Source organism: Salvelinus namaycush, chromosome 27 (genome assembly GCF_016432855.1).
Source record: "Salvelinus namaycush isolate Seneca chromosome 27, SaNama_1.0, whole genome shotgun sequence".
Lineage (NCBI taxonomy): Eukaryota > Metazoa > Chordata > Actinopteri > Salmoniformes > Salmonidae > Salvelinus > Salvelinus namaycush.
In genome coordinates, this window is record NC_052333.1 from 21,150,088 (window position 1) to 21,173,117 (window position 23,030).

Genomic DNA, 23,030 nt, shown 5'->3' on the forward strand with positions numbered 1-23,030 from the left:
TCTCACAGCCTTCTTGACACCCAGAGGAAGGTGTATGACGTGCATGTATACTAATAGCTCTTGTGCCCATTTATAGGCAGGAAGAGGAAGAGAGCATCGATTTCAGACTTTGAACTTCCGGGTCAGGAAAAGTGCTGCAGAATGAGTTCTGTTTCACTCAGAGAAATAATTCAAACGGTTTTAGAAACTAGAGAGTGTTTTCTATCCAATAGTAATAATAATATGCATATTGTACGAGCAAGAATTGAGTACGAGGCCGTTTGAAATGGACACATTTTATCAGGCTACTCAATACTGCCCCTGCAGCCATAAGAAGTTAAAGCATCAAACAACATGGAAGACATGAAAATCTAAAACAAAACATTGCAGATTCATAGTTGAAAATGAGAGATCAATGAGGTGCTCAGTGCCGTAGAGATATAGATTACTATCGAAAGACAAGAAGTGAAAAATAAATGTTTCAGCTGTATCAATGCAGTCAAAACGAAGGTTAGTATGGAAAAACATTCAATCAGAAAATAGACGGAGGTCGCGGAGTAAAGATCACTAATCTCCTTTCTAAACTCCTTTCTTTTCTCAAGGTGAATAAACAAGCTTTTCTATGGCAGGCAGTGGGAGTAGACTGACACAAAGAGAGACAAGGGATTCAATTTGGTAGGACAAGGTTAGGGTCAGGTGAGAAAGTGAAAGAAAGAGAGAAGGGAGAGAGTGGAGGGAGAGGAGTAGAGAGGGGGAGCAAACGGGATCAGGATTAAGAGTGACATGTCACTGATGTGGAAAATCTCCCAGATGGGAAGGATTTCCAAATGGAAAAGTGCTGCTTGGCTGGGGTATGTCTGTTTGCATGTGTGAATGAGTGGCTGGGTGTGTGTGTGTGCGTGTGTGTGTGTGTGTGTGTGTGTGTGTGTGTGTGTGTGTGTGTGTGTGTGTGTGTGTGTGTGTGTGTGTGTGTGTGTGTGTGTGTGTGTGTGTGTGTGTGTGTGTGTGTGTGTTGTGAATCAGTGGGTCAGGGATCACAGCTGTAAGGAGGCTTAATAGACCCCCTCTGTCCTAAACAGGACATGGTCGGGACAGAGGGGCGGAGACTCAAGACACAATCTGCCCACTACTACTACACCACCCTGTCCATTATTGATTATAGTGATTGCAGAGCTTTGTCAAGAAGACTGAATCAAATGGCAATAAAACTGGACATGAATCTGATTATTTACTCTCTCGCTGTCTGTCTGTCTGTCTGTCTGTCTGTCTGTCTGTCTGTCTGTCTGTCTGTCTGTCTGTCTGTCTGTCTGTCTGTCTGTCTGTCTGTCTGTCTGTCTGTCTGTCTGTCTGTCTGTCTGTCTGTCTGTCTGTCTGTCTGTCTGTCTGTCTGTGTCTCTCTCTCTCTCTCGCTCTATCGCTCCCTATCTCTCTCTTTCTCTCTCTTTCTCTCTCTTTCTCTCTCTGTTTCTCTCTGTCTCTCTCTCTCTCTCTCTCTCTCTCTCTCTCTCTCTCTCTCTCTCTCTCTCTCTCTCTCTCTCCAGGTGAACATGCTGATTGGTATTGTGGTCTTCAACAAGCTCATGTCTCGAGATGGCATCTCGGACAAGTCTAAAAAGCAAAGAGCTGGGTAGGTAGACTAGACCTAGAACTATAAAACTAGAACAGTCTGCCTGTCTCACACCAACACACACCATGCATGGACCATTCATTTCTTAGTTCATTTTTTGCATTTGTATTGTTGTATTAATGCATTGTTGGAGCTAGAACCATAAGCGTTTCGCAGCACCTGCAATAACATCTGCAAAATATGTGTCCGCAACCATCTACATTCAATGCTCAGCATCTACCTGGAGGGGCAAGGACTCTTCACTGTTTTGGGATGATTTTATTTTATTATGCGTACACAATATTTCCTTGTTCCAGCAATATAAATAGAATGACTATAAACATGAATCAGGTCAATGGGTCTGCAATGGGTATCTCTCTAGTGATTCTATTTCTATGGTTCCTGCATCCTTATCTGCGTAAGAGATCTTATGGAGAAAGATGCAGTCACACAAAGAGAAACCATGAGTATGTCAACTCTCTTTTAAATAACCCTGAACACACTCACACACACTGTCACGGCCGTCGTTAAAGGAAGTGGACCAAAGCGCAGCGTGGTTAGCGCACATTATCCTTTTATTATAGAAAATGACGCCAAGAAAACAACAAACAAAGAAAACAACCGTGAAGCTCACGATGGCTAAGTGCAACAAACACATGTCAACTTCCCACACTGAAAGGAGGGAAATGGGCTACCTAAGTATGGTTCCCAATCAGAGACAACGATAGACAGCTGTCCCTGATTGAGAACCATACCCGGCCAAAACATAGAAATACAAAATCATAGAAAACAAAAACATAGAATGCCCACCCCAAATCACACCCTGACCAAACCAAATAGAGACATAAAAAGGCTCTCTAAGGTCAGGGCGTGACAGTACCCATTCCCAAAGGTTCCGACTCCGGCCGCAAAACCTGAACCTATAGGAGAGGGTCTGGGTGGGCATCTATCCGCGGTGGCGGCTCAGGTCTGGGACGCAGACCCTGCTCCACCACTGGCTCACCCCACTTTGGTGGCACCTCTGGTGCAGGGACCCTCGTCGCCGACCCCGGACTGGGGACCCTCGTTGCGGACCCCGGACTGGGCACCCTCGTTGCGGGCCCCGGACTGGGCACCCTCGTTGCGGGCCCCGGAGTGGGCACCCTCGTTGGAGACCGTCGCTGGAGGCTCCGGACTGGAGAATGTCGCTGGAGGCTCCGGACTGGAGAACGTTGCTGGAGGCTCCGGACTGGAGAACGTCGCTGGAGGCTCCGGACTGGGGACCGTCGCTGGAGGCTCCGGACTGTAGGCCGTCGTGGGAGGCTTCGTGCCTTGACTCCTCACTGGAGGCTTCGTGCCATGGATTATCACTGGAGGCTTCTTGCCATGGATCATCACTGGAGGCTTCGTGCCATGGATCATCACTGGAGGCTTCTTGCCATGGATCATCACTGGAGGCTTCGTGCCATGGATCATCACTGGAGGCTTCTTGCCATGGATCATCACTGGAGGCTTCGTGCCATGGATCATCACTGGAGTGAGGAGACATATGGGCAGTCTGGTACGTGGAGCTGCCACAGGACTCACCAGGCTGGGGAGACATACAGGAGGCCTGGTTCTTGCAGCAGGCACAGGACTCACCAGGCTGGGGAGACATACAGGAGGCTCAGTTCTGGGCGCAGGCACAGGACTCACCAGGCTGGAGAGACATACAGGAGGCTTTGTCCTTGGCAGAGGCACCGGATACACTTGGCCGTGGAGGCGCACTGGAGGTCTCGAGCTTAGAATCTGCACAACCCGTCCTGGCTGGATGCTCACCTTAGTCCGGCAGATGCGGGGAGCTGGGATGTAGCACACCGGGGTGTGAACGCGCACTGGAGACACAGTGCGCTCCACCGCATAACACGGTGCCTGACCAGTACCACGCTTCTTCCCATGGTAAGCATGAGGAGTTGGCTCAGGTTTCCAACCTGACTCAGCCAATCTACCCGTGTCACCCCCAAAAAATGCCTCTCGTGCTTCCTTGCCAGCCGTGATCCCTCGTAACGATGGCCCCCTTTTCCAGCTGCCTCCGCCTTCCTGGCTGCTTCCACCTGTTCCCATGGAAGGCGATCCCATCCGACCAGGATCTCCTCCCATGTCCAGGATCCTTTGCCGTCCAGGACGTCATCCCATGTCCAGTCCTCCTTTTTACCATGCTGCTTGGTCCTTTTTTGGTGGGAACTTCTGTCACGGCCGTCAACAGAAGAGGACCAAAGTGCAGCGTGGTGAGCGTACATTATCCTTTTATTATAGAAAATGACGCCAACAAAACAACAAACGAAGAAATCAACCGTGAAGCTCACGATGGCTAAGTGCCACAAACACAAGTCAACTTCCCACACTGGAAGGAGGGAAAAGCACTACCTAAGTATGGTTCCCAATCAGAGACAACGATAGACAGCTGTCCCTGATTGAGAACCATACCCGGCCAAAACATAGAAATACAAAATCATAGAAAACAAAAACATAGAATGCCCACCCCAAATCACACCCTGACCAAACCAAATAGAGACATAAAAAGGCTCTCAAGGTCAGGGCGTGACACACACACACACACACACACACACACACACACACACACACACACACATACACACACACACACACACACACACACACACACACACACACACACACACACACACACACACACACACACACACTCACACACACACACACACACACACACACACACACACACACACACACACACACACACAAATAGACTGCAAATAGACTGCATTTAACTCTTCACATACAGTATGTTAATGAGCGAGTATAGAGGCTTTTTACAGGCATAGGACACAACCATTCATGACATTACTATACAAACACTCCTACACATTTTCATTTACCATGCACTGCAGAAACTCAAACATCAAGGATGTCAACATCAATAAATCAATGACATAAATACCACTCAGTCTATTTTGACTCTACAGATGCATTGCAGGAATATAAATCTAGTAGCTACTGTGACAATGGCTTCCAGGGTGACATGATTGACTATGATAATGTGTAGACAATATAGAAACAGACTAAGGTCATGGACATGCATACAGTTTACATATAATGATTAATTAACATAATGCAGTCTCACGTACACACACACACATATGTATGGGCATATAGACACACACATGCATCGACACAGATACACACACACATGCATCGACACAGTTACACACACACGGAGACACAACACACACACACACGCAGTACAGTAGGGTGGTTTCCTCTACTCCCTGGTCTGTAATTCCATCAGCGGTGATTTGTCATTGGTACTAATCCAATGAGCAGAGATTTCAATGTCCTCCCAGTCAAATCCATGCTTTAATTTCCCTGCAAATTGATTTGATCTCTCGCTTCTCTCTCTTCTCTCTCTTCTCTCTCTTCTCTCTCTTCTCTCCACTGTCTTGTGATGTCAAATCAAATCAATCTTGTTGCTGGGTGCCCTGGGGGTTAATGGTATAGTTCTCTATCTGGGGGTTAATAGTATAGTTCTCTATCTGGGGGTTAATGGTGTAGTTCTCTATCTGGGGGTTAATGGTATAGTTATCTATCTGGGGGTTAATGGTATAGTTATCTATCTGGGGGTTAATGGTGTAGTTCTCTATCTGGGGGTTAATGGTATAGTTCTCTATCTGGGGGTTAATGGTGTAGTTCTCTATCTGGGGGTTAATGGTATAGTTCTCTATCTGGGGGTTAATGGTATAGTTCTCTATCTGGGGGTTAATGGTATAGTTCTCTATCTGGGGGTTAATGGTATAGTTCTCTATCTGGGGTGTAGATTGGCTTGTTCCCCCGAGCCGCCATGGGGATTAAACCAGTTAACACACACACACAAAGGACACACACACGCAGAGGACATACACACACGCACAAGGAGAACAACACCCAAGGACAAGATCCCTCAGACACACACATGCACACAATGCACATAGACACACAGACACAGACACAGACACACACATACGCACTCGGTCTATCAACCTTTGAAATCGGTTCATCCCCCTGCAAACACTGAACCTTTTGGTGCAGTACGCTTCTGCTTAAATGGGCCTCACAAACAGAGAGATTGACAGACAGACACACACACACACACACACACACACACACACACACACACACACACACACACACACACACACACACACACACACACACACACACACACACACACACACACACACACACACATTCCCTCATTCCCCATGCTAATAGGACAACTTGCCATTAGTTGTAGTGTATTTCTGTGGATGGCACTAAGGCAATGAGATGTGCTGGGAGGCTAATGTAGCATAGCCACGCTACGCACTGCCCCATCAGTCTGCACTGAGCATTACACACACACACACACACACACACACACACACACACACACACACACACACACACACACACACACACACACACACACACACACACACACACACACACACTCAGCAGCAGCAGCAGCAGCAAGCCTCTCTTTAATGGTCTAGCTGTGTTCTCTCCCTGTCTGACCTCAGTAGCCTCATTGGCTGGCTTCCTCTGAGAGGACAAGTACTCTGCGAGTATTTCACACACACACACACACACACACACACACACACACACACACACACACACACACACACACACACACACACACACACACACACACACACACACACACACACTACACACACACTACACACACACACACACACACACACACACACACACACACACACACACACACACACTGCACTAGAAACACACACACACACACACACACACTACACACACACACTACACACACACACACACACACACACACACACACACACACACACACACACACACACACACACACACACACACACACACACACACACACACACACACACACACACACACCAGTCTGCGGCTGGTTTCGGATGTGAGGGAAAGCACTCCAAGAGTCAATGAAGCTTCACATTGAGTCAGCACTAAACAACCCTCAGCACAGTTCCCCCAACACACACATACACACATTTGTACACGCACAGCGATATCAATAAAAAACACTTATTTCAATGCGCACACCGCTTTCAACACACACATAGAGCATTCAACACAAACACACAAAACCAACTTGACTCACTCTGCCCGAACCATGACTTTATTACTGTCCAGACACATCGGTATCATGGTTCTAGCACTGAGCCACTGAGGCCTATTGGTAATGACCAGGGCCCCCAGACTGGCCATTAGCAGAAGACCTCAACAAGCTGTTTAGACTGGCCTGTCCCAAACACCCACACAAACTAATCATCACTGAAATAGGTCATGGACAGAAAACACACACACACACGCTGGGGGGAGAGAAACAGTTGGTCCTGGCAGTTCCCGTCTGTCTCACTGTACATTCTTATTAATCAGTGTTAGCTATATTGTTTGGCTGTTCCTCTGCGTCCTCTTTGCTCTTTCTTTTCTCACTTTCTCTCACTGCTCCCTCTCTTTCACTCACTCTCTCTCTCTGCTCTACTTCCTCTCGCTTGCGTTTCTCTGTCACTGCATTCTGTCATGATCTTTGTATTCTGACTTGTTGTCCATTGCTACTACTTTGAGGTTTGAACATTTTTCTCCTTTTTTTCCTGTGTTCCTCTCCCTCTCTTCTTGTCCATGTGCCCATTATGTCTGTCCTTCTGTACTTTTTGTCTTCCTTTGCAACCGCACAACCATCCATTCCTCACTCTCATGTGTGTGAATGTGTGTATGTGGTTTGCGCCCCAATGCTCCCATTACTTGTTAAATGTGTGTGTGTGTGTGTGTGTGTTTCCGGTTGTGTGTTTTCCTTTGTCTTTTGTGTGTCCTTCCTCCCCTTCCTCCCACCTTGCCTGTGTTTGTGCCCTACCCCTCGTGTGTATCCTCCCTCGTCGTGTGTATCATCCCTTGTCGTGTGTGTATCCTCCCTCATTGTATGTATCCTCCCTCGTCGTGTGTATTCTCCCTCGTCGTGTGTATTCTCCCTCGTCGTGTGTGTATCCTCCCTCGTCGTGTGTGTATCCTCCCTCGTCGTGTGTGTATCCTCCCTCGTCGTGTGTGTATCCTCCCTCGTCGTGTGTGTATCCTCCCTCGTCGTGTGTGTATCCTCCCTCGCCGTGTGTGTATCCTCCCTCGTCGTGTGTGTGTGTGTGTTTGTGTGTCTTAAAGTCCACCGCTGGAGGCGTCGCGTAGCAGACTGCTCCTGAAATGCTCCAAGTGTGGTGTGATCTCAAGTACAGCTATGTCCAGCTCTACAGCCAGCAGCGCCATGTTAGTCCACACACAGACACACACACACACACACTCTGTCTCTTTCTTTCTGTCTTCTCTCCTGTCCTTTCTTCACTCTCTCATTGGTGGGGTGCAAAGAGAGTTGTCTGAGAGTCAATATGACCATCTCTGTTCTTCCATCTCTCTCTTTCTACATCTCCCCCTCACCGGCTCTCTCATTCTCTCTCTCTGTCCCTCTTTCCATCTCTCTGTCTGTCTCTCTCTCTCTCTTTCTCTCTCTCTCTGAGGCTATAGACAGATCTGCCTGTCTTTCTGACAGTCTAACACTTTGGATATGAAACTATGACAGCATGAACATATTCAATTGGTGTCAGATTTCATGGGTAACCAGAGGGAACACACACATACACACACTCATGCTGGGGTCTCACATCAGCAGACCCCTTATAGACAGCTGTCAGTTATCCGTCTCTCACCTGGCCGCGTTCTACATCCATCACACCGTCTGGAGAGCAACGGACGTGTGTGTCACTCTGTGTTCGTGTGCGTGCTCGTGTGTGTCACTGTGGGTTTGTGTGCGTGCTCGTGTGTCGCTGTGGGTTTGTGTGTGTGCTCTTGTGTGTGGTTGTGTGCACACTCGCATGTGTGAATGTGTTATGAGAGAATTGCCATCCCAGATTCTGGAGGCTGAACTTCTCTCCCCCTCTCCCTATCTCCTCTCCCTTTTCTCTCCTTTCCTCCCCCTCTTCTCCCCTCTCCTCCCCATCTCCTCCCCCTCTTCTCTCCTCTCCATCTCCTCTCCCTCTTCTCTCCTCTCCTCTCCATGTCCTCCCCCTCTTCTCCATCTCCTCTCCCTCTTCTCTCCTCTCCTCCCCCTCTTCTCCCCTCTCCTCTCCATCTTCTCTCCCTCTTCTCCATCTCCTCCCCCACTTCTCCCCTCTCCTCCCCATCTCCTCTCCCTCTTCTCTCCTCTCTTCTCCATCTCCTCTCCCTCTTCTCTCTCTTCTCCATATCCTCTTTCTCTTCTCTCCTCTCCTCCCCCTCTCCTCCCCATCTCCTCTCCCTCTTCTCTCCTCTCTTCTCCATCTCCTCTTCTCCCTTATCTTCTCCATCTCCTCTTCTCTCCTATCTTCTCCATCTCCTCTCCCTCTTCTCCGGTCTTTCTTCTCTCTCAGGGCGTCCCTGTGGAGTTCCTGTGTAGTTCTCCCTCTGCTGGCTCTGACTTGGATGTCTGCTGTGTTGGCCATCACCGACCGCCGCTCCACACTGTTCCAGGTACACTATGCTGTCTTCACACACACACACACACACACACACACACACACACACACACACACACACACACACACACACACACACACACACACACACACACACACACACACACACACACACACACACACACACACACACACACACACACACACACACACCTGCATGCACCAATCTGCTTTATTGGCATGAAATCATTGTGTCAATATTGCCAAAGCAACAGTGTATACAATATACATTGTAATAAAATGATAAAGAATAACAAATAATAATATAAAATGGTAGTAAATAATAATACAACATGAAATACAAAAATAACAACAATATAGTAGAAAGGTAATACATATAAAAGGCTAAACATGGAAAATGAAACTATAACTAACTTATAACTAAATAACTGTCATCTTCACCATTAAATCAGTACTACAACTACCATCATCATTACTACTACTACTACTACCACCACCATCACTAAACTGCTATCATTACCATCACCCTACTACCCATACCATTACTATTTGGAATGATAAACAACAATAATAATAGTAATAACAATAATAGTAATAACAATAATAGTAATAACAGTAATACTAATAATAAGTAAGTTACTGTTTACTGTGCAGATGTTATTATTCAGTTTCCCTCAGGCTATGGCAGGCAAATGCATATTTGGCTGCAAGAGGAGCCATTGCTCCTTCGCCCATGAGTATTTTTAGTTTTTCCTCTGGGCTTAATAAGTAAACATTTGGAATAAATGGAGTCATTTCTGTGAATAATGAATCTCTTGGTGAGGAATATTTATCACAGTAAAGGAGAAAGTGCATCTCTGTTTCTACCTCCCCTGTGGTGCAGTGACCACGTACACGCTCCTCTTTGGGTAGCCATGTCTTTTTATGTCTGACAGTTTCTATTGCCAATCGGTGGTCACTCAGCCTGTACTTGGTAAGGATCTGTCTCTGCTTCGTATCTCTGACAGAGTAGAGATAATCAGCCAATTCATATTCTCTGTTTAGGAAAATAATAAAAATAGCAAATTAGTCGGCTTTGGGATTTTGTTTCGTTTTTCTAATGTTGTAAATATGAGTCCTTTGATTGGTTCATGATTTTGTTTATTGGAATTCTTACTTTTGAAGCAGTGATGGTGTCAGCTTGGTTGGTTAAGTCCAACACCAGCTGACTGAGAGGGCTTGTTTCTGGGCTCAGTTCTTGGGTTTGAAGTGCTTGAATTTTGACTTGAATTTAGCCAAAAATGTTATGATCTTTTCTGTATTTTCATTATTACTGGAAAGCGGCCCAATTCTGCCCTACATGCATTAGTTGGTGTATTTCTCTGGACTTCTAGAATTTTTCAACAGAATTCTCCATGTAGGGCTTCAATTGGATGTTTGTCCCACATATTAAAGTCCAGCTTATTGAGTGGCCCCCAAACCTCACTTCCGTAAAGAGCTATTGGTAGGATTACACTGTCAAATATTTTGGTCCAAATTCTAATTGGGATGTTGATTTTGAACAATTACATTTTTATTGCATACAATGCTCTGCGGGCTTTTTCTTTGAGTGCATTGACTGCATATTAAAGATTCCCGATGCAGATATCGTCAGACCAAGGTATGAGTCATTTTTTGACTGTTCAATTATGGTGTTGTTCAGGGTGAATTTATATTTGTGTTTCTGATCTGTTTTTTTGGGGAAAATCATGATTTACAACAAAAAAAAATACTGCCAAGGCCCAATTTTGGCAATATTGCTCTAGAATGTTAAGGTTCTGTTGAAGACCTTCTTTGGTTGGTACCTCTGTCAAATAGTGTGAGTGTTGGGGCTGGAGAATGGTCCAACATCTCTGCTAATTCATTTATATAAATGTTGAAAAGATTTGCATTCAAACTGCAGCCTTGTCTCACACCTCAACGTTGTGAAAATAATTCTGTTTTTTGGTTTTTGATTTTTATTGCACACTTGTTTTCTGTGTACATACATTGTATTAACTCATACACTTTACCACCAAGCCCACGTTGGAGAATTTTGTAGAATAGCACTTCGTGCCAAATAGAATCAAATACTTTTTTTAAGTCAATAAAGCAAGCAAAGATTTTGCCCTATTTTTTTTGATGGACATGTTTATTAATTAGTGTGTAAGGTGTGGTCAGTAGTGCGATGGTTGGGGAGAAAGCCAATTTGACATTTACGTATTACATTTTTTTCTTGAAGAAAGGTTTGAAATCTTGAATTCAAAATGCTACAGAAAACCTTTCCCAAGTTGCTGTTTACGCAAATTCCCCTGTAATTATTGGGGTCTGATTTGTCTCCACTTTTGTGGATAGGGGAGATGAGCCCCTAGTTCCAGACATCAGGAAAGTAGCCAGAAGTTAATACCATGTTGAACAATTTAAGCACAGCATTTTGTAACTCAGGTGTGCTGTTTTTCAGCATTTCATTTCAATGTTATCTAGACCACAAGCCTTCTTTGATTTTATAGATTTGAGCTATTCATTTATTTCTTGTTGGGTTATTGGGTAATCTAATGGATTTAGGTTGTTTTTAATTAATGTCTGATTCAAGGATGTTCAATTTTTCTTGATTTCTAATTGCTTATGTTGCAAGTCTTTTTGTGGGATGTAGATTATCAAAATAAGTTTCCCAAATTCTCTCTCTCTTTCTCTCTCTCTCTTTCTGTCTTTCTCTCTATCTCTCTCTCTCTCTCTTTATCTCTCTCTCTTTCTCTCTCTCGCTCTCTCTCTTTCTCTCTCCTTTTTCTGTCTCTCTTTCTTTCTCTCTCTCTCGCTCTCTTTATATCTCTCTCTCTCTTTCTCTCTCTCTGTTTCTCTTTCTCTCTCTGTCTCACTTTCTCTCTCTCTCTCTCTGTCTCTCTATCTACTGTATATGCTAACTGACTTCTGTTCTGCTCTTTTTCAGGTCCTGTTTGCTGTCTTTGACTCTGTCCAGGGCTTCGTCATCATTACTGTGCACTGTGTCATGCGCCGCGAGGTTAGTGTGTGTGTGTAAACACACACGTGTATGTGTGTGTGTCTGTCTGTCTGTCTGTCTGTCTGTCTGTCTGTCTGTCTGTCTGTCTGTCTGTCTGTCTGTCTGTCTGTCTGTCTGTCTGTCTGTCTGTCTGTCTGTCTGTCTGTCTGTCTGTGTGTTTACTGTATGTTGACTTTCTCCTACTGAAGTGTACAGTACCACCTAGCTAGCTAGACTGAGAATCAGCTCAGACATAGGAAGGATTACTCTTGTGAATATGCCAACAGCTCCAGCATATATTAATATAATACAGCATTGTCCAGATGATGCAGGGCGCCTATAAAGAGATTAATAAGACACTGTATGAAGTAAGACGATAAGTCCCCATTCTAATGCCCTCAATGCCCATTCACCACAGACCCACACAGGGCCCCTAGTGAGACCAAATACCCATCTACCACACACACACATGCATGCACACACACACACGCACACATACTCGAAAGCACACACACACACGTACACGTACACGTACACACACGTACACACACACAATTGCAAACTACCCCCTAGTATGCCCAAATACCCAGCTACCCACAATGCACTGGGGTTTGATCCATTCCATGCCTACGCGGCATCTCCAAGCCTCTCCTCCAGCTACGATATGCATAGTTAAATAGGTTATTGGATAAACTGATACAGTAGTTTAAAACATAATATTAAATGCCAGAAGCGCTAAGCCATATATGTTAAATCAATATCACAAAAGCGTAGGATTAGTCAACTAAATCCGGGAATTATTTGAGTAAATATGAAAATCTCTGCCAGGGACTGAACCTAATCCCTAATAGCTGCAGCACAACGGGTAAGGAGAGTAGGCTACCTCTGGATTGGAGAGATGTGGAGAGAAGGAGAGCAAAGTGGGACGAGAGACAGTCTAAAGAAGTTGAGGAGAGGAACAGAGGCAGAGGGTTGGAATAGAAGATGATTGGGCTTGAATGAACAGAGTTCATGGATCTATAGAGAGGGTGTGTTGCAGAGCAACAATGTGTGTATGAGAACGAGGAAGGGAAGGAGGGAAAAGAGAGTGGTTAAGAGAGCATGCAGACATCTGTGGAAAATGTTATTTATCCAATAGGGAGTGAGAGAACACAGATGTATAGAAAATGTGATTAGCAAAATGAGAGAGTGGGGGAGAAGGAGGGAGTGAGAAAACATAGATGTATATAAAGAAACCGTGATAAACAGAGAGAGGAGGGAGAGAGATGGATGGATGGAGAAAATGAGGAGAGCGATAAGGAACATGGGTGTATGTATGAAAATAATGACCTTAGCAGAGAGGAGGGGGAGTGGGAGAAAAATAGGGAGGGAGAGGTGACAGAGAAAATAGAGGGAGAGAAAAGGAGACAGGGATAATGAAGAACACAAAGGGGAGAGGGTGAACATGGGGGAGGGAGGGAGTACATTATAGACCCAAAGGAAACCCATTTGACTGTGAAATGAGAATGACCTAGCCATTAGCGTGCCAAAGTACCCAGCAGGGAATCAGAGTTAACTTAGAGAGGATGGAGAGAGAGAGAGAAAGCTAGTTGAAAATAGATAGAGATAAAATGTCCTCCTGTGTGCTACCTATGTCCCCCCACCAGAATCCCCATACTTTAATGAAGACATCTTCTCCATATTGGAGGGGGAAATCAATAATTTCCAAGCCCAGGGACATGTACTAGTCTGTGGCGACCTAAATGCCAGAACCGGACAAGAACCTGACACCCTCAGCACACAGGGGGACAAACACCTGCCTGGAGGTGACAACATTCCCTCCCCCATATGTCCCCCTAGACACAACTATGACAACATATCCAACAAAAACGGGTCACAACTCCTGCAACTCTGTCACACGCTGGGATTGTACGTAGTCAATGGTAGGATTCGAGGGATCTCCTATGGTAGGTAGACCTATAGCTCATCTCTTGGCAGTATTACTGAAGACTACTTTATCACTGACCTCAGCCCAGAGTCTCTCAGAGCGTTCACAGTCAGACCACTGACACTCCTATCAGACCACAGCAAAATCACAGTCTACTTGAACAGAGCAATACTCAATCGTGAGGCATCAAAGTCAAAGGAACTGAGTAACATTAAGAATGTATATAGATGGAAGGAATGTAGTGTGGAAACCTACCCCAAAACAATTAGGTAACAACAAATTCAGTCCTTTCTAGACAACTTCCTTGACAAAACGTTCCACTGTAAAAGTGAAGGTGTAAATTTGGCAATAGAAAGAGTTAACAGTATATTTGACCTCTCAACTTCCCTTTCTAATCTAAAAATGTAAAACAGAAAACCGAAGAAAATGGACAACAATGACAAATGGTTTGATGAAGAATGCAAAACCTAAGAAAGAAATTGAGAAACCTGTCCAACCAAAAATATAGAGACCCAGAAAACCTGAGACTACGCCTTCACTATGGTGAACACTAAAACAATACAGAAATACACTATGGAAAAAGAAGGAACAGCACATCAATGTAATTGAAGAATCCATAGACTCTAACCACTTCCGGAATATTTGCAAACAATAATCAAACAACAACACAAATAATTATCTATCCAAATGGAAAAGTATGGGTAAACCACTTCTCCAATCTTTTTGGCTCTATAACAAAGAAGAAACAGCAAAAACAAATACATGATCAAATACAAATCTTAGAATCAACTATTAAAGACTACCAGAACCCACTGGATTCTCCAATTACCTTGAATGAACTACAGGACAAAATGCAAACCCTCCAACCCAAAAAGGCCTGTTGTGTTGATGTTATCCTCAATGAAATGATCAAATATACAGACCACAAATTCCAATTGGCTATACTAAAACTCTTTAACATCATCCTAAGCTCTGGCATATCTTCCCCAATATTTGGAACCACGGACCGATCACCCCAATCCACAAAGTGGAGACAAATTTGACCCCAATAACTACAGTACTGTGGGATATGTGTCAACAGCAACCTTGGAAAAATCCTCTGCATTATCATTAACAGCAGACTCATACATTTCCTCAGTAAAAACAATGTACTGAGAAAATGTCAAATTGGCTATTTACCAAATTACCGTACGACAGACCACGTAATCACCCTGCACACCCTAAGGCAAAGTCTTCTCATGCTTTGTAGATTTCAAAAAAGCCTTTGACTCAATTTGGCTTGAGGGTCTGCTATACAAATTGAGGGAAAGTGGTGTTGGGGGAAAAACATGCAACATTATAAAATCCATGTACACAAACAACAGGTGTGCGTTTAAAATAGGCAAAAAACAGCCCCACCCTCTTCAACATATATATCAACGAATTGGCGAGGAACTAGAAAAGTCTGCAGCACCCGGCTTCACCCTACCAGAATCTGAAGTCAAATGTCTACTGTTTGCTGATGATCTGGTGCTTCTTTCACCAACCAAGGAGGGCCTACAGCAGCACCTAGATCAGTAAAACTCAGTAAGACCAAAATAATGGTGTTCCAAAAAAGGTCCAGTCGCCAGGACCACAAATAGAAATTCCATCTAGACACCGTTGCCCTAGAGCACACAAAAAACTATACATACCTTGGTCTAAACATTAGCACCACAGGTAACTTCCACAAAGCTGTGAACGATCTGAGAGACAAGGCAAGAAGGACATTCTATGCCATCAAAAGGAACATCAAATTTGACATACCATACATTAGGATCTGGCTAAAAATACTTGAATCAGTTATAGAACCCATTGCCCTTCATGGTTGTGAGGTCTGGGGTCCGCTCACCAACCAATAATTCACAAAATGGGACAAACACCAAATTCAGACTCTGCATGCAGAATTCTGCAAAAATATCCTATGTGTACTGTACAACATAAAACACCAAATAATGCATGCAGAGAAGAATTAGGCTGATACTTAAGTAGGCCGATACTTAAGACTTACCCAAACTTAAGGAGAGCTTTGACTATGTAGAGACTCGGTGAGCATAGCCTTGCTATTGAGAAAGGTAGAAAGGTAGGCAGACTCTCAAGATGTGCACACTGCCCACAAAACGAGGTGGAAACTGAGCTGCACTTCCTAACCTCCTGCCAAATGTATAACCATATTAGATACACATATTTCCCTCAGATTACACAGATCCACCAAAAATTTGAAAACAAACCCGATTTTGATAAACTCCCATATCTATTGGGTGAAATACCACAGTGTGCCATCACAGAAGCAAGATGTGTGACCTGTTGCCACAAGAAAAGAGCAACCAGTAAATAACAAACATCATTGTAAATACAACCTATATTTATGTGTATTTCTTTTCCCTTTTGTACTTTAACTATTTGCACATCGTTACAACACTGTAATTAATACATAATATGACATTTGTAGTGTCTAAATTATTTTGGAACTTCTGTGAGTGTAGTGTTTTCTGTTCATTTTTATTGTTTATTTCACATTTGTTTATTTTCTACTTCACTTTCTTTGGCAATGTTAACATATGTTTCCCATGCCAATAAAGCCCTTGAATTAATAGATAGAGAGAGAGAGAGAGAGAGAGAGAGAGAGAGAGAGAGAGAGAGAGAGAGAGAGAGAGAGAGAGAGAGAGAGAGAGAGAGAGAGAGAGAGAGAGAGAGAGAGAGAGAGAGAGAGAGAGAGAGAGAGAGAGAGAGAGAGAGAGAGAGGCGATAATGCAGTAAATGCCCAATTCATCTGACACTGCCTCTGCTCTGATCCAATATGCAGTCTCTCTCTCTCTCTCTCTCACACACACACACACACACACACACACACACACACACACACACACACACACACACACACACACACACACACACACACACACACACACACACACACACACACACACACACACACACACACACACACACACACACACACACGGAACACACGCTGAACACCCACTGTGAGTGAAGATGGCTTTTATTTGGCTCTGCAGCTCACTTCAGTGTTCTGTTCTCAGATTCCACTCATAGGGTGGCGATTTGTTGTCCTACTCAGCCGCTCAGATTGAGGTCAGGTCATACTGTCTCTGTCCTCAGGTGAAGACATGGTTCACTGATATCATGGAGGGATGGTTGGTCACAGATTACAGATTAGCAGAGTTTATTGAGTCATGGACAACAACCACACTTCAAATCAAACTCAAATCAAGCTGAATTAAATTCAATTTAAAACAGCAACACACTTTGTCGTAAAATAATTAAATGAAGGAGAATAAAACAAACTGAATGCAATAAAAGAGATGAATGAAAGAACCAGAAACAAAATGGATGTCTAAATATGGCCTTTGGTCATAGACACGATTTGTCATCACAGCGTGTCAGTGTCGTTATTGTGTGTGATATGTGCATCTGTATACGTGCATTCATGTGTCCTATCCATGTTAAGCTGGTTACACACTGCACATTTTTTGTCAATGGAGAAAAAAAAGGTTTTTGCTTTGTCATTATGGGGTATTGTGTATAAATTTATGAGGACATTTTTTTATTTAATCCATTTTAGAATAAGGCTGTAACGTAACATGTGGAAAAAAGTCAAGAGGTCTGACTACATTCCGAACGCACTGTACATACAAAAGTATGTGGACACCCTTTCAAATGAGGGGATTCAGCTATTTCAGCTACACCCGTTGCTGACAGGTGTAGCTCACAGCAACGCAATCTCCATAGACAAACATTGGCAATAGACTTTCAATGAGGCACCATCATAGCAAGCCACCTTTCCAACAAGTCAGTTCATCAAATTTCTGCCCTGCTAGAGCTGCCCCGGTCAACTTTAAGTACTAATATTGTGAAGTGGAAATGTCTAGGAGCAACAATGGCTCAGCCGCGAAGTGGTAGGCCACACAAGCTCACAGAACGGGACCGCCGAGTGTTGAAGTGTATAGCGCTAAAAAATAATCTGTCCTCGGTTGCAAAACTCACTACCAAGTTCCAAACTGCATCTGGAAGCAACATCAGCACAAGAACTGTTCGGCGGGAGCTTCATGAAATGGGTTTCCATGGCCGAGCAGCCGCACACAAGCCTAAGATCACCATGCGAAATGCCAAGCGTCGGGCTGGAGTGGTGTAAAGCTCGCCGCCATTGGACTCTGGAGCAGGGGAAACGCGTTCTCTGGAGTGATGAATCATGATTCACCATCTGACAGTCCGACAGACGAATCTGGGTTTGGCAGATGCCAGGGGAACGTTACCTGCCCGAATGCATAGTACCAACTGTAAAGTTTGGTGGAGGAGCAATAATGGTCTGGGTCTGTTTTACATGGTTTTGGCTAGGCCCCTTATTTCCAATGAAGGGAAATCTACAGCATACAATGACATTCTATATGATTCTGCGATTCCAAATTTGTGGCAACAGTTTGGGGAAGGCCCTTTTCTGTTTCAGCATGACAATGCCTCCATGCCCAAAGCGAGGCCCATACAGAAATGGTTTGACCGATCTAGATCGGTGTGGAAAAACTTTACTGGCCTGCATTGAATGGATGAATTGGAACGCAGACAGCGAGCCAGGCCTAATCGCCCAACACCAGTGCCTGACCTGACTAATGCTCTTGTGGCTGAATGGAACCAAGTCCCTGCAGCAATGTTCCAACATCTAGTGGAAAGCCTTCCCAGAAGAGTGGAGGTTTTTATAGCAGCAAAGGGGGGACCAACTCCATATTAATGCCCATGATTTTGGTATGAGATGTTCGACGATTGGTCATGTAGTGTACATATAAACAGTACCAGCACTCAAAATGAGTCCTGCACCTATTTCACTCGAAGTTAAGCACTGGTTCAAGTATCTTATTTTTTTTACATTATTATCATTGTCCCCAATGCACATTATGCCCAAAATTCAACAGTGAAGTTGTTGAATGTATTTGTATTTATTATGAATCCTCAGTACTCTTCCTGGTGTCCAGCAAAATTAAGGCAGTTATTCAATATAAAAAACATTACAATTCATTCAAAACAGATTTCACAACACATTAAGTGTTTGCCCTCCTGCCACTACTCTATTCCCACATATGTACAATACAAAATCCATCTGTACATGTGTGTATTAGGGCGTATGTTATCGTGTGTGTGTATGCATGTGTCTGTGCCTGTATTGGTGTGTCTTCACAGTCGCCGCTGTTCCATCAGGTGTATTTTATCACTCGGGGCAGGCCTGAATGTGAAAGCCTTGTTATTAGCTCTCTCTCTCAAGTGACTTGTGATGCCAAAGGTAATGTGGGTGTAAATGTCATAGTGCATACCCACCACCCAGCGTTAGCTTACCTAGTGAAAGTATCAGAGAAAAGCAAACAATATGCTATATCTCTGAGCGCTGTGTCTCTGGCGTCAGTTACCACCATATCTTTGTTTTAATAGTATTATCCTCCTAACGGAAGCCTCAGTAGACTGGCTGCCTATCTAGATTCAACAACTGTGTACTTTTGGTACCCATTTGTCATACTTGAGTAAAATACAGATACCTTAATAGAAAATGGCTCAAGTAAAAGTGAAAGTCACCCGGTAAAATACCACTTGAGTAAAAGTCTAAGAGTATTTGGTTTTAAATATACTTAAGCATTGGAAGTACATGTAATTGAAAAAATATACTTAAGGATCAAGGTAAAAGTAAAAGTATAAATTATTTCAAATTACTTATAGTAAGCAAACCAAACTGCACAATTGTTTTTTTACGTTTTATTATTTACGGATTGCCAGTGTCATGCTCCAACACTCAGACATAATTTACAAACAAAGCATTTGTTTTTAGTGAGTCCACCAGATCAGAGGCAGTAGGGATGACCAGGGATGTTCTCTTGAGTGTGTGAATTGGACCATTTTCCTGTCCTGCTAAGCATTCAAAATGTGACGAGTACTTTTGAGTCTCAGGGAAAATGTATGTAGTAAAAAGTACATTCTTTTCTTTAGTAATTTAGTGAAGTAAAAGTAAAAGTAGTAAAAAATATTAATAATACAGTAAAGTACACATACCCCAAAAAACGATTTAACTAGTACTTTAAAGTATTTTTATTTAAGTACTTTACAGTACTGCTCTTTGTTCTTCAGTTCTCTATCTCACTTTCTCAGTCTCTGTCTTTATTTCTATTCTCTCGCTTTCTTTTTCTTTGGATGTTTTCAAATAGTGTTTTTTTTAATGAATACAGTAGTATTAAAAGCTAACAAACACATTTAAGAAACTGAGATTTTTAACCTTTATTAAAAGCCAATAATGATGCAATGCATGTTGATGAAGTGTAATAAACTATTCTGCATGTGAGGGATAATCAACAAGGGGCTATGCGTTCTTTGGAATATAATCCAACTCCATGGAAGGTCAGTTCCACTCTGCTATCGCATAGAGCCCAGAGTTGATTATCTCTTTCATATCATGGTCAGATTGAACACATTTACTGCTAGAAATGTGTTCATTTGCTAGTAGAAATGTGCTCAACATCCACTGAAGTAGCTAGCACGTTTACTAGATAGAGAGAGTAGTTGACTTGGTAACCAAACAAACAGACTTGCTAGTTTAGCTAACCAAACCATCAGTCCTCAGGCATATTACAAGTCAGTATTCGATGTCCATCCGTGTCTGAGGACGTCAGGAGATGACGTGAAAACTGGCCACTAGGGACAACGGGGAGCGCTGTTACCTTCAAGTAGGCTTTGATTTTGCTAGGGCATTGTGGACAGGGATGGCAGACGGGCGTAAGCCTCTGGTTCCAAAGGTTGAATTTTCAAATCCCCCGATAGGAAGTTGTTTTTGATATTTGGGTTTTAAGTCTGTCCCAAACCTTAACCCTTACCTTAATCATTCAGAGTTAATACCTAACCATAATTCCTTGGAGATAAAACGGAACCATGGAATGATACAGAGAAGTAACCATACACTTCAAAATGTTACTTTTGAAACAACTTCAAAATGGTATGTTTAAGAAACATGTATGAACGTCTAATTCTGACCTGAGACTGTGAGAGCTTGTTGCAGTCCTAGCTTGCTGTTATGAAAATCTAATGTCAATAATTTGTTCAATTCAACTTTTTATTTCAAAAGCAGCTCAAACATAGAACATGTAAGAATTAAGTATAGCCATTGAATTCTACCGTGCTGATATACCGTGCACTATAGGGAAATAAAATATTCTCTAGAATGCCCTTCAAGTCGATCAGAAATGAGTCTTCAACAATGCCATGGTATAACATATTAAAATAACGGTGGTTAAAATAACGGTGGGTATAACATACCCTTTTGTAGGGTTCTTTGATCAGAACCCTAGAGGTTTTTCTTCACTGAATCAAAGGGGTTCCATATAGAACCCTGCATGGTGCCATTTATGAATTATGGCTACCACTGTTAAATAGTCATATTTTTTTCTAAGAATATAATTTAATAAACAATTAAATAATGGACAAAACAACCCCAGCATAGTTTTTAGAATGTATTGTCATTACTGTATATGCTAACATCATTTGGAAATATGCACCGGTGACCAGGGAGGCATCTCTTTGTTTGAATGTTGGCCCATGTCAACTCTGGCTGACATCTTTACAATACAGTACAACTTTGTCCATTAGTTACAGCAAACAACGAAAATGTGGCTTCTGCTCCATTCTCAACACCCCCAAACAGCAGACTTCACACATGCAGTTAAGACAGTGAATTTCAAACACTGACCCAACCACAAAGATCAGGTAGGTTTTCTAAGACAAGCACAGGTTCAATCTGCAGTGCAGCACCCCTGGATGGAGAGCATGTTGTGGGGTTAAGGGCCTTGCTCAAGGGCCCAACTGTAGGGGAATGTTTTGAGGATGTGAACCCAGCAGCCCTCCAGTTGTCAGATCAATTCCACCCATTTCTTTCCTGCGCCCAGCCCGGGATTCAAACCAACAACCTTTCAGCCACAGGTCCAATTCCTGCCACAGGTCCAACTCCTTAACCACTGGTGTCACGTTCCTGACCTTATTTCCTTTGTTCAGTATTGTTTAGTTGGTCAGGACGTGAGCTGGGTGGGCATTCTATGTTATGTGTTTCTATGTTGGGTTCATTGTCAACTAGTTGATATGGTTCTCAATCAGGGGCAGGTGTTTTACGTTTCCTCTGATTGAGAACCATATTAAGGTAGGCTGTTCTCACTGTTTGTTTGTGGGTGATTGTTGCTGTGTCTGTGTTTGTTCACCACACGGTACTGTTTCGTTTCGTTCGTTCGTTTGTTCCTGTTCGTGCGTTCATGTTTTATGTTCTCAAGTTCAGGTCTGTTCACGTCGTTTTGTTATTTTGTATTTTGTCAGTGTTCTGTTTAGTTGGATAAATCATTAAAATTCAACATCATGAACATTCACCACGCTGCGCCTTGGTCCTCCTCTCTTCCACATAAAGACGAGCGTTACAACTGGGCTACCTACCACCAGTACAGTTTGGGTTGTTGCCTAAAAAAGGACCAAAAACACAAGTTAATCTTTGGAAATAAGCATGAATTAATCTGCAAAATGAAGACCAAATGCTATGCAGACATATAATAATTATGATGTTAAAGAACAACTTACATGCAGTTGTTGTCAGCAGCAATCGAAGTGAGATTCACTGCCTCTTATAGTTCTTGGTTACTGCCAGAAGTTGCACAACTCAGAGACAGTGTGTTAAAAGTCATGTAATGATTAAGTAGGCTATTGAATCACCAAGATTTATTATACTGAAGCTATTAAAAATTATTTATACATACCTCCTCTCAGTCATCAACAGTCTTCTAATGCCTCCATGAAGCATAGTCCACTCACCTGACTCCACACTGAAATACTGAAATAAAAGGAACAACTAGCTCATTTCCAATGTCAGGCTGGGTCTGTAGCTCTATTTGGAACATACCATCATTAAAAAGTATGTTTATTTGAAAGAGTTGGCTGGCTAGCTTGTAAAGTGGAGAATTAAAGTATCCTGGATTTTTCTGTTTAACGTTAGTTAAA

General features: G+C 43.2%; 1 protein-coding gene across 1 annotated transcript in view; it reads left to right on the forward strand.

Annotated features, from left to right (window-relative positions):
* Window positions 1–23,030, forward strand: part of LOC120022289 (adhesion G protein-coupled receptor B2-like) — a 77,026-nt gene that overhangs the window by 12,060 nt on the left and 41,936 nt on the right. The window contains exons 6-10 of the mRNA XM_038966191.1: window positions 1,521–1,606; window positions 2,314–2,343; window positions 7,793–7,867; window positions 9,004–9,103; window positions 12,014–12,085. Coding sequence (XP_038822119.1) covers window positions 1,521–1,606; window positions 2,314–2,343; window positions 7,793–7,867; window positions 9,004–9,103; window positions 12,014–12,085 — 363 coding nt within the window. The remainder of the gene's footprint in view (window positions 1–1,520; window positions 1,607–2,313; window positions 2,344–7,792; window positions 7,868–9,003; window positions 9,104–12,013; window positions 12,086–23,030) is intronic.